This window comes from Branchiostoma floridae, chromosome 16, assembly GCF_000003815.2.
Source record: "Branchiostoma floridae strain S238N-H82 chromosome 16, Bfl_VNyyK, whole genome shotgun sequence".
NCBI classification, from domain to species: Eukaryota; Metazoa; Chordata; class Leptocardii; order Amphioxiformes; family Branchiostomatidae; genus Branchiostoma; species Branchiostoma floridae.
Window position 1 is genome coordinate 5,146,880 of NC_049994.1, and position 18,804 is coordinate 5,165,683.

General features: G+C 39.4%; 1 protein-coding gene across 12 annotated transcripts in view; it reads left to right on the top strand.

The window, feature by feature from the left end:
• Positions 1-13,692, top strand: part of LOC118403723 — a 33,207-nt gene extending 19,515 nt beyond the window's left edge. For 6 of the 12 annotated variants that reach the window (XM_035802516.1, XM_035802505.1, XM_035802517.1 and 3 more), the window contains 14 exons: positions 350-393; positions 1,438-1,569; positions 2,133-2,147; positions 2,591-2,696; positions 3,783-3,803; positions 4,834-4,982; positions 5,782-5,799; positions 8,009-8,072; positions 8,478-8,539; positions 9,080-9,193; positions 9,904-10,032; positions 10,758-10,877; positions 11,793-11,879; positions 12,429-13,692. In XM_035802516.1, coding sequence (XP_035658409.1) covers positions 350-393; positions 1,438-1,569; positions 2,133-2,147; positions 2,591-2,696; positions 3,783-3,803; positions 4,834-4,982; positions 5,782-5,799; positions 8,009-8,072; positions 8,478-8,539; positions 9,080-9,193; positions 9,904-10,032; positions 10,758-10,877; positions 11,793-11,879; positions 12,429-12,473 — 1,106 coding nt within the window. In that variant the 3' untranslated portion in view covers positions 12,474-13,692. The remainder of the gene's footprint in view (positions 1-349; positions 394-1,437; positions 1,570-2,132; positions 2,148-2,590; positions 2,697-3,782; positions 3,804-4,833; positions 4,983-5,781; positions 5,800-8,008; positions 8,073-8,477; positions 8,540-9,079; positions 9,194-9,903; positions 10,033-10,757; positions 10,878-11,792; positions 11,880-12,428) is intronic. The other 6 variants (XM_035802514.1, XM_035802508.1, XM_035802509.1 and 3 more) reach the window with 6 other exon arrangements.
• The last annotated feature ends 5,112 nt before the right edge of the window (positions 13,693-18,804 follow it).

The window sequence follows — 18,804 nt, forward strand, 5'->3', positions numbered from 1 at the left end:
CATGATTGGCTGGTGACTTACCTACTAGGAACAATTACAGGGAACAAACTCTGCTAGATGGAAGGAAGTTTAGTTGCTTTTATGAGGATGTATTTGTTGCTTTAGGGCAAGTCTGTGGTGGTCTTTGTTAACTTAATAATGTGTAAGACTTAGTCACAAAGCTGTGTTATAAGCAAACTACATCTCACGATATTACATTCAAATGCTCACAAAAAGTCATGTTCATGCAAAGGTGTTGTTTGTTCAAAGTACTGAGTATCATATTAGATGAAAGCCTATTGTATACCATATTAGATAATAGAACATTGTATATTCCGTACTCACTAATATCTTACTTAATCTGTTGCAGATCCAACTAAGCCCAGACTAGTGGACAAAGTGGATAGATCACAGGTAAATTTTCCCTTCCTTTTCAAGAATGTACAAAATGGTGCTGATTGGCTATCCAGTTCCTTCTTCCTTGGTGCTGATTGGGCTATCCAGTTCCTTCTTCCTTGGTGCTGATTGGCTATTCCATTCCTTCTTCCTTGGTGCTGATTGGCTATCTAATCAATTCTTCCTTGGTGTTTATTTGCTATCCTATTAATTCTTCCTTGGTGCTGATTGGCTATCCAATTCCTTCTTCTTTGGTGCTGATTGGCTATCCAATCCATTCTTCCATGGTGCTGATTGGTTATCCAATCCATTCTTCTTTGGTGTTGATTTGCTATCCCATTCCTTCTTCCTTGTGGCTGATTGGCTATCCAATCCACTCTTCCCTGGTGCTGATTGGCTATCCTATTCATTCTTCCTTGGTGCTGATTGGCTATCTAATCAATTATTCCTTGGTGTTTATTTGCTATCCTATTACTTCTTCTTTGGTGATGATTGGCTATCCAATTCCTTCTTCTTTGGTGATGATTGGCTATCCAATCCATTCTTCCTTGGTGCTGATTGGTTATCCAATCCATTCTTCTTTGGTGTTGATTTGCTATCCCATTCCTTCTTCCTTGGTGCTGATTGGCTATCCAATCCATTCTTCTTTTGTGCTGGTTGGCTATGCAATCCATTCTTACTTGGTGCTGATTGGCTATCCCATTCCTTCTTCCTTGGTGCTGATTGGCTATCCAGCTAATTCTTCATTGGTGCTGATTGGCTATCCAATCCATTCTTCCTTGGTTCTAATTGGCTATCCAATTCATTCTTCCTTGGTGCTGATTGTCTATCCTATTCCTTCTTCCTTGGTGGTGACTGGCTATCCAATCCGTTCTTCCTTGGTGCTGATTGGCTGTCCTATTCGCTCTTTCTTTGTGATGATTGGCTGTCCTATTCATTCTTCCTTGGTGCTGATTGGCTATCCTATTCATTCTTCCTCGGTGCTGATTGGCTATCCTGTTCATTCTGCCTGGTTGAGTCATATGCAAATATCGATAATAACAGTGCCTTATTTCTCCCTAGGGTGGTGGTGACGAGTACGACCCCTGGGGGAAGGGTCAAGGGGCACCGATGTGGGACAAGTCCGGAAATGTACGCAGGTTCAAACGGACAGACGTCTATGGAGTCCCAGAGACCTACCAGTCAGATGTCAAGGTAGGTGCCTCGTTTTTGTTGTTGTTGCTTTTTTCCTTGCAATTTTGGTCCTCATGTCAAATCTTTCTAACAATATTATAAGATCTTGTTTTTGATTAGAATTACTTCATTCTGTAGGACATAGCACATATTAGATAGAACACTTGATCATGTGCATGATCTTTTCAACAGTTGTTCTTAATTTGAATGAAATGTGATTTATTGGGTGTATTGAATATCTAAAGAACCATGATTTTTGTGGCGGTAGACAGTTTTACCAAAAATTCCCATGTAATGCTAGTTCACCTTTATCCGTGGGGTGACCTTTATCCGTTGTCTTTAAAAACAGCATATTTAGGAGTATTAAGTCTGCTGACAGTGGTTTCACATTTGCAATATTTTCAAAATAATCCGATTTGAAACCACCATCCGTTGACTTTATATCCCTCAGTGCGTTTTTTCTTACAAAAAACGAATATAGCTTACCCTCGGATAAAGGTGAACCAACATTACAAAGTAGTAACAGTTGAATGTTGTTTATCAATGCTTTTCTTTTTCTCCCTGCTGCTCTTCCATTTGAGAAGAAGGAAAACATTCAGGTGCAGCAACTTTTATGTAGATTTCACCAGTTGTAAAACCATTGTGCTAACCAATGTGTGAGATTTTGGTCTTTTGCTGTTTTAAATTTTGATCTACTGTAATTTTAACATCCAGTGTAACAGCCCATACTTTACCCCTGGCCAAAACAAACCCAAATATATCCTGGACAGGAGTACACAATATACATGTATTCTGGCATGTTACACTGGTATTCTAAATTCAATCCCCAAGTGACATGTAGGTTATGTACTAGGATGTGTGGGTCTAATACAAGAATGTACCTTGAATTGTGAACGTCGATAAAATTCTACCGTTTAGAGTGTTGTGCATGAAACGCTCCTTGTCTTTAGTATTCTTCCTCTAGCTCCAAGATTACAAGCCTAAAGGTTAGCGATTTCATCACAAAAGTTTTGAATGTTATTTTTTTGGGGCATTACCACAGGGAGGGACCCTTGACCTGAAGCCTACTGGTGGTGGCGGGCCTCTACTCGATGATAGTGGCAAGGTCAAGTCCAAGGTCAAGAAGACAATGGTGTATGAGAATGGAGGTAAGGAATAGAACACTATCTGACGAAGCAGCGATTCATAGTCATAGCTAAGTTCACCTTTATCCACTGGGTAACCTACATCCATGTTTTGAAAACCATGGTTTCAAATTGCAATATTTTCACAATATTTCAGTGGACCCGACATTTTCAAAATATTGCAGTTTGAAACCACCGCCTGTCGTTGACATCCCTAAATGCCGTTTTTAAAAACAACGGAAATAGGTTACCCCTGGAATAAAGGTGAACTAACAATATACATTTGTATGTAACATCATAAACCAAAATGGATGTCTTGCCTCAAATATTACTCTTACTTTAAGTCAACTTAAACTTTCTTTTCCTGGATTAGTAACAGTAATCCCAAGCTAGTTTAGATTATCAAGATAACGGTTACTCAAGCAAATGCATAGATTTTGAGCTTGAGTATATGTCATCTTGTGTTTTTCATTACCTCGGGATATCTAGCTTTCTTTGAGTTTTGAAATACTAAATAATTTCCCTCTAGCCCATGTAGCTTTTGTTTAGTCTTTCAGTCTTGCCCATATAACTTTCATTTAACCCTTAACTCAATAATACTTTTATACCTACACTATTTTCTGTTAGCCTGGGTACCATCCGGATAGTAGTTCGCTCCGACGTTTATAATACACTATGTACAGTCACTTCTTGCTCCGACTTTTATTATATGCAATTGCTTCTCTGCTATACCATCTTGGAACCTGGACATCTCTAATGTCTGTAAGTGTCCAAATTTTGGACGAGGGCGCTGATTGGCCCTTGCATATCAGCAAATTAAGGAATGGGTTCAAGAGCTTGCTCGAACAATTGTTCCAACACCCGAAACACGCACCCAATGGCTGCTTGTGGTGGGCCTGTTGTCATCGAACGAGCGCTCTAGGACTCATTCCTTAATTCGCTCATTAAATGACGTTACCACCAAAAGGTCTGAATACGCAGTTCCCCAGAAAGGTAGCAGAAACAAACATAGCAGTGAACTGCTACCCGGATGGTACCCAGGATAATTTTCCATACCATAACCATTCCATCTTCCATCCTGACTCATGTGTGATCCCTTCTTTCCTACAGCGTGCATCACTGATCGTGATGGTAAGCCTAGTGCAGAGTCGGGCAGGTAGAGATGGGTGCAGTGCAGTGGGCACAAAACACAGGCAGCCGTAACGTAGTCACTCTAGCTGTAGGCATAGCAAGGCATTAAAGTTAGGCAATGTGTTTATCTCATGATCAGTAGCAGAATGGCAAATTTTCAAATTTTAATGACAGAATCAGTAAAAAAGGGAATAAACCCAGCTAAATTTGACGTATTGTTTGTTGGACTTACGCCAAGGTACATACAAAATTTTGGAAGAATCCATTCACAATTTATGAGCAAGTTTTATTAAGAAATTAAAGAAAAAATGGTCGTGGTGATTATCCTGTTAGTGAGGATATTGTTTGTTGGACTAATAGCAAGGTAACTCTTAGTTTACCTTTATCCGTAGGGTAACCTTTATCCGTTCTTTTAAGAACAATGTATGTACTAGTAGGGATATCAAGTCGACAGATAGTGGTTTCAAACTACAATATCTTGAAAATAGTACAATTTGAAACTACCGTTCATTGACTTAATATCCCTGGGTACCCTGTTAAGCAACACAATGGATATGGTTAAAGGCGGATAAAGGTGAACTAGCGTTACATACAAAATTTATGGAAGAATCCATTGACAATTTTGATCAAATTTTGATCAAAAAATGGTCGTGATAATTATTCCTGTTAGTGAGTTCCTGTTCACTTTAAAATGAATGATAAAGAAACAAGCTGAACATGTTGTGCATAATTTATGCAAAAGCTTCACTGGTGTGCTTTCAACAGCTCCATTGCTAATTGCACAGAGTAGATAGATCACCAAAAAAGGGATCATTGCACTGACTTCAAGTAGTTGTAGCCAGTTGGGCACAGGACTTTGAATCAGGTGATTTGGGGGACTGCAAATTAAGATGTTATCTACAAAATCAAATTGTTGTGGCATTACACAATACACTATATAATCCTATTTGCTGTGTAGTGGGTTGCAAAACTTGAAAAATGATTTAGATTGAAAAATGAATTTTTTACATGTATCCTCATTTTCTGACAGAATATGTTGCGAAGGCTACCTCCGCTGAGATACGCCGAGAGTCAGAGAGAGACTGGTGGGGTAAGCCAGGAGGTGGCGCCCCGGTTGTGAACGATAAAGGGCAGATCGTTCGCTCCACACGTGGGAAATTTCTTAAGGATGCTACTGGGGTGAGTACCGAATCTCCGGCGAAGAAAAGCATTTGGTTTTTTCAATAGCTAGATTTGAAGGACAATATTTGAAAGTTGAAGAAAGACTTCTTGTATTCCACATTATTTAGAAATACTGTTAAAGCTTTAAACAGCTCATGTAGGAATGTGTGGTAAACACATTCTTACATTGTATGTTCAGTTTATACTCTCTTGTACAACGTATATAACCTGTATAGCACTACTTCACCTTTATCCACGGGGAACCTTTATCCAATGTTTTAAAAACATGATATTTAGGGGACATTGGACGGTGGTTTAAAATTGCAAAATTTTCAAAATATTGCTGTTTAAAACCACTGTCTGTCTACTTGACTAGTTGACATAGTTGAATGCGTTATTTTTAAAAACAACGAATATAGGTCACCCACGGATAAAGGTGAACTTTCATTACAAATGTATTTACAATATGATGTTGGAAATACCAGTGCCCTAATGCATTTCATTTTTACATCAAATTATTAGAGATAATTGGAACATTTGGGTCAAAATGTTTAAAAAAATGAGAAAGAAAACAAAGGGAATTCCAATAGTATTGACCCTTTTTTTTCAGGACCACAACACAAACAAAAAATTTTTCCGTGGCCTGAGTAAAACTGTGATGGTAGATTGTGTATGACTAAAGCTTCCTTTCTTCTTTCATACAATGTTAGTTGCATGAATAATGTATATTAGGAACAGATTTAGATTGTTTGGCTGAAACTGCCATCAGCTAGTTGCATGAAGTTTGATGATAGACTTTGCCTTTTTCCTTCCCCAGGGAGAAGTGATAGTGAGGGTAAGGCCACTGTAACACAGTTTATATCTGGGTGAAAGTCAGCACTGTTGTGGTGTGGTGTGCCTTTGGGGAGAAGGCCATATCAACTCAGTTTCTTCCTTAACTCTTCACCTGACAGTCTGTACCTTTGTGAAACTTTGATCAAACTTGAGAAACCATTATATAATTAATTGATCTAAAAATTTAGTTAAGATATTTAATTGGCAAATGTGACCTAAGAAAGACATCAAAATGATTATTTGCACAATCATGTATATTCGGAATAAAACCTTTGATTTTCGGTAATTTTTTAACTTTTCACAGTGATTTCTTCACTGTGAACTTAAACACAGGTGTTTCTATGTAACTGTACATTGACTCACCACCACAGACTTATTAGTTGAAATCACTGCAAACACTACCAGAAACTTGAAGGCATTCGCAGTATTCTTTCAGTTTTTCCCACATTTGAATCCACAATGCAGATCATTGAAGTTCAACTTGCATTTTTCATTCTTACTTAAGGGCTTCAGGTTTGCTTTCACTTTCAAAGTTTAGAATACCAGACATTTTGATGGTAGGTTTATGTTTCTATCTAGACCTTTGAAGAAAGAAGTACATGACATTGTAGCAATTCATAGAGCAGGCGGTCTTGGAGTTAGTTAACCATTTTAATGCCAAAACTCTACATTTCCTCCCTTTTATCCAATGGATTCCTTACAACTGAGTTGATATGGCCATCTCACCTGTCTGTTCACAGCACTGATAATGTTGGTGATGGGCTCCCTGCTCTACATTGTATTTCATTGATACAGAATGAAGGCATTTTCTGTATCCCATAAAAGGCAGATGCAGTTACTGTAACAGTAGTGAAGTGTTCACGCTCTTTTTGGTGACACCACAGGGAACGAGACATTCCTAATATAAGTTTTGCAATCTATCTGAAAAAGAAAACTTTTTAAACTGTACCTATTCATCATGAAGTTTAACTTTGGTATCATTTTGCACAAACTATTACAATGTTTTATCCATGTTTAAGGTAAAGCTAATTTTTTTTTTTCTGGAAAGGAGAGCATCATATTGAAAAAGTGTAAGAGGCAAACCTGACCTGACATTCTCCTCTGAACCGAGACAACTTCCCAATGCCCCCTTGCTTACTTGAAGGGAACTGCACCAAGCTTTGCTGCTGTGAACATTGTAGATAGTGACATGGAGGAGCCATTTCCAGGCAGAATCCTGCAGAGGCATCCACTTTAATTTCACTTTGTTGATGTGTTCACTTTCTCTGGAGTGCAGTGCATTATGGGATGCTTTTGCATGATTCTGTGAAATGGCTGTCACCATGTTTAGGTTCTGAATGGTGGTTGTGAACTATTTGACCCTGAGTTATGCCGGCTGTGGCATCTAAATACATAGTCACAAAAATATATCACAATAAGCAGCGTTCTTTGCACTCAACCAAGTGTTTTATTGAAGCTGATGTGTCAGTGACCGTCTGTCACCTTCCTCAGGGCAGTTCTGACTGACTATAGTATGCACTGCAGCTAAGTGTCACTAGGTGTCACTTCTAACAGATGCAGTCTGATTTGATTTAATTATTCACCTGTTCATACAATTTGAATAGTTAGTTCATGCATTGCAAAATGGAATCAGTCAGTATTGCTGTGAAGAAGGCAGGGATAAACAAGTCCACTAGCCCTATTGTCCAGGGCAAGTGAAAGTGCTGTTCGGGCAAGTGCATGTCCTACCCCACTTGTCCGATCGGGCAAGTAAGATTTTTCCATTGATTTTAGTGCAATTTTGATATACTTGTTACTTTTTTCAGTCATGACATCAAGCAATTGTCTAGAGAATTCCATTGCTGGAAGTGAAAATGCATATACTAGTAACAGTGACATTTGAATTTTGGGCAAGTGAAAAATTGGTTCGGGCAAGTACATTTTTTATGTGCTTGCCCGATAGGACAAGTGGATTTTAGAAAACTTGTTCAACCCTGGAAGGTGACAAATGGTGAACAAAATGTCGGTTTGAATAAAACAGGGCTTGGTTGTGTTATCCAGTGATTTACCCATCTGATGAAAATTTACAGAAACAGTATTATTGACAGATTCAGGGTCACTTCACAACTGCTGTTACAGCTACTGTATGATACTCAAAAAGGAATCTGTTATTTCTACAAGACATTGATACATTGTGTATTGATTATTTGATTGCTCATTTCTTTCTTCAGCCTGTGTCTGATACATCCAGGACTATATTGGCCAACAGCAAGAAATCGTACTTTGAGGATCTTAGTAAGTACATGTATCTGTCTTCAAGAACTCTCCAATTATGCCTTCTCCTGTCTTTGCAAAATTTTGTGAAACCAAGACATCTAAATGCACTGTCAGCTACAAAGATTGTCAACTACTGTAGATGCAGAAACTTTAGCGGTAGTTTAATGTTTGCGGTTTTCACAGTGGCTGCTTCACCACCAACTTAAAACCACTGCAAAAAGTCCCTTTTCCCGCTACTGCGAAATTAAATCCCCGCGAACTTAAATGCAATTACAGTACTTTCGAGACAAATTCTGTTGCATCTGGATTAAGCTAAGAAAGAATGTTAAAGTCCATGGTTCAGTCAGTTTTTCATTCAATGTTGATGGAAAAACTATTATGGAAGACAAGCTTAAAGGTGTCTTTCTTCCTAATAAACTGTAGAAGTTGCAGTCAAAGAGGAAAAGGAGAAGAAGGAAAAAGAGAGGAGAGAACTGAGAGAGGCAGTAAGTATCATCAAATGCATTCTTTCCCAATGAATCAATGTTGTCACCCAGTTGGTGAGCTTCCCTTAGCAAACTATCAGTACTGAAATGAGACTGGCAGTAACTGTTAAGTTACTGACAGTTGCATTTCAGGAGCATTTCAGTAAATCAGCTTAACAGTGCACACCCCAATTCTTCCTTAACAAGGAGTGGTGCACAACAAAAAAGTGACATAAGGGTTTCGAGGGTCTATAGGTTTGAGTTTACATTTCTCCTTATTTACTGCAAAATGACACTAAATGCTAACATGGCTGAAATGTGTAAGAAGTGGTGTGTTTATACGTATAGGACATGTAAGGGTCTGCATGGGTTTATGGAGTTATCGGAACACACCACATGTAATTCACCACATGTGAGGTTGCTGATTGTGAATTCATTGATACATTAAACTCCCTTTTGAAGTTTAGTACCCCTTTGATTTGAAAGATCATGATCAGGTATGCTCCATAGTATAACATATGTAGCAAGATTTCCCCCTGACTGAAGTTGTGTGTACTGCAGGGTGGTGATGTAGCCCAGTGGATGAAGGAGAGTCAGACAGGGAAGCCCAAACGAGATCCCGTCACCGGCCAGCTGATGGGCGCCAACAGGATCATGTCTGATGTCACCAAACAGGTCGGTGGGCAACTCTATTAGACATTTTCTGGTTTCCATTTCTTCATTAGGCATCAAGGTGCACCAAAAAATTTTGGGGGTGCACCAAATAATTTTGGGGGTACACTAAAAAAATTTGGGGTACACCATATAAAATAAAGTAGAAAACAGAAAAAAATAAATTGAATAACGATTTACCCAAATTCTTAAACAAGTATACTATGACAGATATATCTTTCTGACACTACATGTCTAAGATGTAAAGACTATTGTGTAGTAGTATACTTTGATATCTTACATACAACCTACAAAGATATTTCGGTGCACCGGTGCACCCATAGAAAAAAATTGAGTGCATCAAGGTGCACATGAACCCAGTATTTTGAGCCCTGCCGAGTTGGACAAGTTTTCTAAAATCAACTTGTCCTATATCAGGCAAGTACCAAAAACATTTACTTACCCAAACCAACTTTTCACTTGCCCAAGATTTAAAATCAGCAGAACTGGAGAAAAACAACAAAAAGATCATCGCATCCAACCAGCGAGAAATTTATTGGGGATTGGGGGGTGACACTCCTGGAAATCTTGCCTGATCGGGCAAATGGGTAGGACCTAAACTTGTCTGAACGGCACTTTCACTTGCCATGGACAATCGTACTATTGGACTTGAGGTGTCTTGTTGGAAAGTTCAGAATTTGTGTTTCACCAAAAGCAATTTCTTTATTCCACAGAAAATGGATGTGCGCCATGAGAGGGGCCAGGGCAGCCAGGCCTTGTACAACGACCTGGTGGCTCAGGCAGAACAGAGGAGACAACTCCGTCTGGACGAGCGCAGGAGGGAGATCGAGATGGAGCGCAAGGTGAGTACGATCTGTGCACAAGTCTTGATTTCCATTTCTTTGAATTTCGGTTACAGAAGTACTCTGTTTTCAAAGTTCTCCAACCTATATGATCTTCAGTTGTGCAAATACATATTCAAGTCTCTGGGAAATGACATCTGCACGTTAGACAATGGTGGCAGCCATTCACTCCACCGCTTGGATACTCATTAAATTTTTCATTTCTAAAGTGCCAAAATTTTCAATCCTAAAACATAGTTCATATAATAAGGTTCTTTAGGCACAACCAGGGAGTACTTACTTCCAACGTTTCGATGTCTATCAGACACCATCATCAGGGTAGAATGACTGGAAACTACTTCTTGCTGCTACTTATAGCCAATGTAGGTGGCGATGCAGCAGCAAGAATGCTGTCCCAAACATGGCTCAGCTTGTATCCCCCCTCGTCTCTGTTCATGACTGGATCAGCTGATTTTCTGATCCAAACTGAACAGAGACATGAACAGAGACGAGAGCTGACACTCTCCTACATTGAATTGGTGGGCTTACTTGTAAATTTTCAGATGAAGATTTCATGGGTCATGGCTGACTCGAATCTCAGTCAAAGCTTCAAAGAGCTTCATTGGACAGAGTTCAAAAGCCGTCATGACTCTTCCAGAACTTCCAGAAAAAATCTTAACCTTCCAAGATTTACTAAGAAGTCAAGAATCAACTCAAGACAATAATCTTATGTTTGCCCCTTGCAGCACCAGATGACCATGGATAACAGCTGGGGGCGGGAGGGGGGCGGAGCACCCCTGACCCAGCAGAACGGAGGGACCAGGAGGAGTAACCGGGGGCAACCAGAGATCACACCTCTGGGCCAGGTAAGAACAACACATGTCCCTCAGGGTACGGAAGAAAATGATGTATACAAAATTCTCAGACCTCTAAAAACATCCAGTCTGAGACTGTTTTTGTAAATTTCTCGACAAAATATAGCACAACTATGTCCATTTCACACATTTCAATTGCTCCACTCTCAGATAAATGTACATGCCATCCTTTGGTTCCTGACATATGTCACTTATGGCAATGTGTCAACGTTCACTTCCTGATAGCCTCAGGAAGAAATTTAGAGAAACAGGCTAGGCCAGGTCAAACTTTGTATCATGCCAGTTTCCGGTTACAACTTGGCCTGGGAATAAACTTAGACCCTCGGCAGAGGAAATAAACTTGAACACAAACCAAGACAAACAGACAAACAGACAGAAAGCAATACCTCTCTATTTTCACCAAATGTTGAAATTGCAAGAGGGATTAGTTATCAGTCATCCACATTTACAGTTTTGATGATAGCAAAGACATAATATTGACAAGTAATTAGTCAGTTCATGTCAACATACATACACGGAAGTCTTCATTATGAAGTCACCTAGTTAGGCAAGACATTAGATCAGAAAATTCAACCCGTTCTAGCTTCAGACAGGAATAATCGTGATGACGTTCTGTTGAGTAACGCTAGTTCACCTTTATCCGTGGGGAGACCTTTATCCGTTGTCTTTAAAAACAGCACATTTAGGAGTATTAAGTCTGCGGACTGTGGTTTCAAATTTGCATTATTTTCAAACCACCGTCCGTCAACTTTATATCCCTAAATATGTTTTTTTGTTTAAACAACGAATATAGGTTACCCTCGGATAAAGGTGAACCAGCATTACAGCTATAGACAAGATAGTTTAATGAAAATGAGATTCTAGCTTCAGACAGGAATAATCGTGATGACGTTCTGTTGAGCACAGCTAGGGTGCCGCGTGCCGTCCTTCAGCCTGTTTGGACACAAGCTAGTTGAGACAGGGGAACTCTGGGCAGGAGCCCCACCCAAGAAGGTGGTTAGATAGACAGGGCAATGGTTGAGAAAGTGTGCAGCTGTCAGAGTAGTGTTGGGAATCGTCATAATGATTGTTCTACATATTGTCTTGGTTCCTGTCTTGGAACTGGGAGACCCCGGTTCAATCCTGGGTAAGCCATCTCGGTTTGGGCTGCATCGGTCTTTCGGAAGGGATGTACAATGGGGGTTCCGTGTTCAAAGAGGTTCCTTGAGCACTAGAGGGGATTCAGAGCTAGCAACCCCTCCCTGTAAAGGAAAGGAAACCTGCTGTCCTACGTGCTCTACAAGGTTCAATGAACACAAGAATGGTCATAATGTTCTGATTTAATCGGTTAGAAATCTAGAACCTTTTTTCACAGTACAATGCATCAGATATTCTTTACCAAACTTTACGCCATGAATCATCTTTGATTATGTGTTTTGGCGACATATTTTGACAAAGTTTTGTTTCTAGCCATCTTAAAAAGCAAAAATGATAATGAATTCATTCTTTTCTTCCACACCTGAAGTGCTTGTGTCACCAATTTTACCTTTTTTTCTTTTCCAGAGGTCCAACCCAACCCAGCTGCAGCCACCCTTTGCAACCATGTAAAGGGTCTGGACAACCAAGAGTGCAACTCCAATCCGTGGACAACCAATCACCAAACTCACCATCACAGGAACTTTTGCCACTTTGGAGCAAAAAGTCATTCCTATCGAGATATGAAATAATACAAAGCCATAGAAATGTTATGTCTATACCATGGTCACGATATGAACAAAACTTGATGTACATGTAAATAGTGATCAATTTATGTGTTAAACTTTAGAAACCACTACATCTTGTATATAGTTTTTAATTTTTCAACCCAGTGTGGTCTTTGCAGTGATAAGTTACTGTAAGATATCTTGATGCAAAACCATAATGGAAAAAGCCATGATTTTAGCACAATCACACTCGGTGAAGTAAATCAACAGTATCAATGCGAATCATGGGAAAGAAGCCATAAAATCATCGTTATACTATGTGCATCATGATGTATTGTGTTTAAACAATCCTGTATTGTATTAATTGCACAAGGTTCCAATCATTGATTATGCACTTTTTTGTGAGCAGAGGTTGCTGCTATATGAATGTTACGATCAGAATATATAAAAAATATGCACAATACAAAGACACACTTTTACTATATATATCCAAGGCATTTACATGTTTCCAAACTGCAGAAATATTGTATACTGCTGCTAGGTATTTGTGAAGCCAGTTCAAAGCAAGAGAATGATCATATCAGTTGTCACAATGAACTGGGCATGGATACAGATACCAATTTGATATCAGGCAGTTTTAAGATTTCAGAGCACAAATATATATTTTATCGAACAGAACAAACGTTTACAGATATCTGTTTTGACTAAATATGCACTTTACTATTACAAGACTTACAGGTTTTGTGGTTCAAATTGTAAATATGGTAAGAAATAGCAAAATTGTCTTGCTTTCAAAGCAACACAATGTATTTTACTATGCAAGCCATGCCCCACTGGAAGTTTTATATGTATATATGCTGAATGCCAGTGTTTCACTGTGTGTATGGATGTATGTATTGAAGTTTGGAATTGCAACACACTACACTGCAAATGTGACGTGGTGTGATATTTGTTGTGTGATATTTTTCTAACACACAGAATAAATAACTATACTTAACATTGTTCTGTATATGTCGCACAAGATGTACAATTCGTATAAAGAGAGAAGTCCATATGGTGATATACATTGTATACTGTTTAGAAAATGTCTGACAGAGTTCAATACACAAAGTGTCGTTTTGTAAGCATTGTTGTGTTGTGTCTTTCGCTATTGGTAGCAACTACGAAAAGTGATTCAAGACTTTTCAAAATGCTATTCTAATTCTTTATACAAATTTTGAATTAAAATATATCTTTTAAATTAAAATATATGAAATATAACGTTAGGTATAGTAATAGGTAACGTTACAACCACACACTGTGTCAGATCTTGGAATTAGGTTATGAAATCGTATGAGCTGAAAACGTTATGTTACTTAGGCCATGTTGATTTGATTATATGGATGACATCCTCCTGGAACTCCAAAACTGATGCGAGCGAGCGAATAAAAAAAAGTTTGGCCCAAAAAAAAAGTTGCCTTCAGTATGAAATCAAAGTGGCCAGGAAGGTTGAACATAGGACTAAACACACATAGTATGGTATACCAATAGTTAGGTGTAGGGACCAGTACATCATACGGGTGCAAAACATTTTTTTCTTCTTGGACCAATCCGAAAAAAACAGACCTGAAAAAAAAAAGGAACAGGTTTCACCAATTACAAAATGGACACACTATGTCGGCAGCCATTTGGGGTCTAACCGGGGGGCCAAGAAGACAACAACAACAAGAGCGAAGTCAAGTAGAGTTTATAGTCAATTGCACCAAGTTTCTACAGTCAAAGGTACAGAGACAGTTAGCCTTTATTACATGGAGATGGGATTTTAAAATGCAGTGGGAGTCCAATAATCCACCAAACAGATTCCTTTGCAGCAAAATTGACCAATTACCATTGTTTTGAGTATTGCCAGTTCTCCAGTTTCCACAGACAATCAGGTCCAGGTTCATGTCCGGACCTGGAAATGATCCTCTGGACCTGAATTTTCTGTACTGGTACCTCCCCCAACCAACAATAGATTTTTTTTTCTTTCTGTCCTTTCACATCTTATTCTTTGACTTTAGATTCATTTTGGCATTCTATGGCATTAGTTATCTGTTTTATGATACTTTTTTTTTCAATCTACGGAATATTTGTGCTCATTTTACAGCTGCTTTGCACAATTTATTGTGTGGTCCAAAACTTTTTTTTTTTTGGAAATGGCCGAAAATTGGTGCGAGCGCGGATGTCATCCATATAATCAAATCAACGTGGCCTTATTAAATAATAAAGAATTAGACATCCAGGTAGTAAGATGCCAAAAGCAGTTACTCAAGCAACTGGAAATGATTGTGCGATTGTGGAAAGCATCCACTATTTTTCATCAGTGAACAAACTGTGCGCCTTTTGTGATAGTATCTCCCCTTTTTATACACTGCCCACATTAACATACAAGCTCATTTGCATGACTCCTCTGATTGGTTATCCTCCAAAATTGAGTTAATTGACCACCTGTAGATGTCTTTGGCGCGCGGTGACAGGTGTAGCGCTGTGAATAGGTACTACATGATTGTAAAAACCTCCTTCTTCAACCAGATTTCATATGAAATTGTTCCATTTCTAGGTACCTAATCATCCCATTAAAATTCAGTAACAAAATTTCCTGTCCTAAGAGCTGTCAATTTTACTTTAGCCCAAGCCAGTCGACGTACGTTGATCTGACGAACTTGGTCAGGTTTGAGCAAGGAGTCTGAGACGTTAATTCAAATTTAACCTGTCTGACTACAACAACAGATATACCATCAATTAGCCCATCTTGATTCAATCAAATAGTCACATTTATATATCGATATGCTCTCCACTACAGAAACATTAAAACTTCTAACGTTACATTGCAAACTCAGTATCCTAGCAAAATTGAACTTGAAGGAGGAACATGTGAGAGTGGATCTACAAATACATATCAAACATAGATAACTCACACTGAGTTCAACAATAAGCTTTGCCAACATACATCAATCCGTTCTGAGCTCATATTTGAAGATAGAGATTCATACATACAGAAACGTCTAATCGCTATATCAGACAATCACATAAGTTATAGTCACTGTAGTACAAGAGCGCCACGCAGTGACTGGTGACGGTACTACAGGCAGGGAACTGTTACAGAGGTGAATTCCCCGCCTGTAGTACCTACAACATTCACTGGGCGTCGCTATACATGCAATGTTACGGCCAACATTTCAGACTTGAGTGCTGTCGAGCAATGAAAGCTGGAGAAGTTAATTGTACCCTTATTTGTTAACCATCTTATGTATGCTGATGACATGTCTTCTTTGCCCTTCAGCTTTAAGTGTTAAAAAAACTAACCATTCTGCATGGTTTGTTGTTTAAAAAAACTTTGTATAACATCATTTGGCATAATACCGGTAGTAAGACTTATACCGGTAGATTAAAAATACTGGAACTTAAAGAGATCTACACATGCAACAATAGTTATTTCTGAGCTGTGCACACTTCAGACATCTAGGTGTCCAATACATCATTTACAAAGCATCAATAACAATGCATTCGAAGACAACAAGGCCAAACGTTTTCAGTATCTTTTTCGGGGTAGGCAGCTCGTCGTGGGACGAACACACTGTCACATTCATTGCCAAATTTATAGATCATAATTACACATACTCACGGCACAAGACGAACATGATTCAACAACAATCTTGAATTTCTGTTGGTGACCTACAACTCATGTAAAAGTTTGAAGAACCGTTGCATAATAGCCCGGATCTACGACTGAATGGGCAAAATTGAACGTACGCAGCCATTTTCCCGCCATTTTTATATCTACGCTAGCAGTGAAGTGTTACGTCATAGCGGTTGTGACGAACAGGAGTTTAATAAATGAAAATTCTTGACAGTATACGTCCGTTTTCTCATGACATTTTGTATGCTCATGCAGGTTTATGTTTTATGCATTTACTGACAGAAAAGGAAGGAACATCAGAGGATGTATAAATGTACATAGCGGCAGTTAATTGTGCCGTGTTTCTTCCTACCGGTATTTTTTGAGGGTCTGCATGGGGGGGTCTTGGTAACGCTTAACGGTGAATTCAGGAGGCCCGGTAACGCCTAACGGTAAATTCAGGAGGCCCGGTAACGCTTAGCGGTAAATTCTGAATGAGTTACAAAGCATAACACTAAAGTAACATTGACGTGCATTCATGCAACGCTACAGTAGTTATATCAATGGGTGAAAAGCATAACACTAAGGTAACATTGACGTGCATTCATGCAACGCTACAGTAGTTATATCAATGGGTGAAAATATCCGACTAATGACATTGTGAGAAGAAAAAGGTGCCCAGAACCCGGAGGAATGACAGAGACAATGTCCATGACATCTGTAAATTGACGGAGGCAGAGTTCCCGGCCCGCCACAGAGAGGCGGCAGCAAATTTCTTATGGGGGGATTGAACTATTGTTTCAGCACATGGAGCGCCGAAGGCGCGACGCATTCCAGGGGGGGGGGGGGATCTGGGGGTATGCTCCCCTGGGAAAATTTTAAAATCAAGACCCTCTTAAATGCTATTTCCTGCATTTTTCAGCAAATTTTGCCAACCGACTAAGCTAGGTTGATTTTGACATATTCATCAAATTGCACATGGTTATAGCTTTGGCCTCCACCCCCAGAGCCCCCGACATATTTTACCATTTCGAATATAAGTCCGGGGAAATTTTAAAATCTGGACCATCTGAAACGCCATTTACTGCATTTTATTAGAGAGAAAAGGTTTTTTTTGTGCGAAAACCCACGCCCATAACATATTTTCGCCATGTCGTCGTGAGCGCCAAAGGCGCAAGCCGTTGCAAGGGAGGTCCGGAGAAACCTCATTTTCTGTATTCTAGGAGTACTTTTTGCCCGAAACTAAGCTAAGTTCGACACTGAAATCTGTAAGAGTGATAAAGTTTTTGAGGGCGACGCTTCCGCAACATATTTTACCCTGTCCAGAGCCGAAGGGCGGGAGGCTCGGAAAAATTTTGAAATCTGGACCCTTTGAAACGCCATTTCCTGTATTTTCAGGGGCTCCATCTGACATTCGACTTTGTGTGTATAACGGGTTACGATGAATTTCTTGGTAACGCTTAACGGTGAATTCGGGATAACAAATAACGATTAACGTTGAATTAAAACGACCAATAACGCTTCACGATGAATATACCGATAACGATTAACGTTGAATTAGAGAGGGTCGGTAACGATTAACGGTGAATTAAAATGGCTCGTAACGCTTAACGGAAAAAGGCATGCAGACCCTCTTTTTTACCCCCTCCCAACCACGCGCCCGTTCGCCGTGTAATTCCGCGGCGTGTTACAATTACAATATTACGCTTTTAGCAGGACAAGAGTGGCAGAAAAGTTACACAGAAGAAGTGGCAAGGGTAAGCTATAACAGCAACATGTAACTGGAGAAAATGATGCGTTGACAATTTGTCAAATCAGTATGGCTAGAGAAATCGTCGTAAACGTACCGGTATTATGATAATAGATGTTACGTCTAATTCCTATAATATAGACAAATGTAGTCACTGTGGTACAAGAGCGCCACGCAGGGACTGGTGACGGTACTACAGGCAAAGAACTGTTAGAGTCCAATTCCCTGCCTGTAAAACCTACGCCAGTCACTGGGCGGCGCTATACATGCAATGTTACGGCCAATTCGTTCAACATTTCAGACTTCAGTGCTGTCGAGCAATGAAAGCTGGAGAAGTGAGTTATACCCTTATTTGTTAACCATCTTATGTATGCTGATGACATGTCTTCTTTGCCCTTTGGCTTAAAGTGTTAAAAAAACTAACCATTCTGGTTTGTTGTTTAAAAAAAAAACTTTGTATATGTTCTTGCTTACATATGGAAAACTGCAGCTACTCTCCTTACTGACATTGTACAGATTTTTAAAGACTTTTGCAGCATGTCTCATCTGCCACTTACCTTGGACATCAAACCACACTTGATATAGTGTACTACATTTAAATGGAGGTTCGCATATTGGATTAGTTTTACGACCATTATCATCCTGCAGCCTGGGTACCATCCAGGTAGTAGTTTGCTCCTATGTTTGCTTCTGCTCCCCGTCTGGAGAACTGTATATTCAAGTCTTTCGGTGGTGACGTAAGTAAAATCTAGAGTGCTCGTTTGAACATAGGTGTTCCAACACGGCTATCAGTTAATCATTTCAAGTTTCTTGTGAGCGGCGGGGACATAACATCCAACCTTCGCAAGA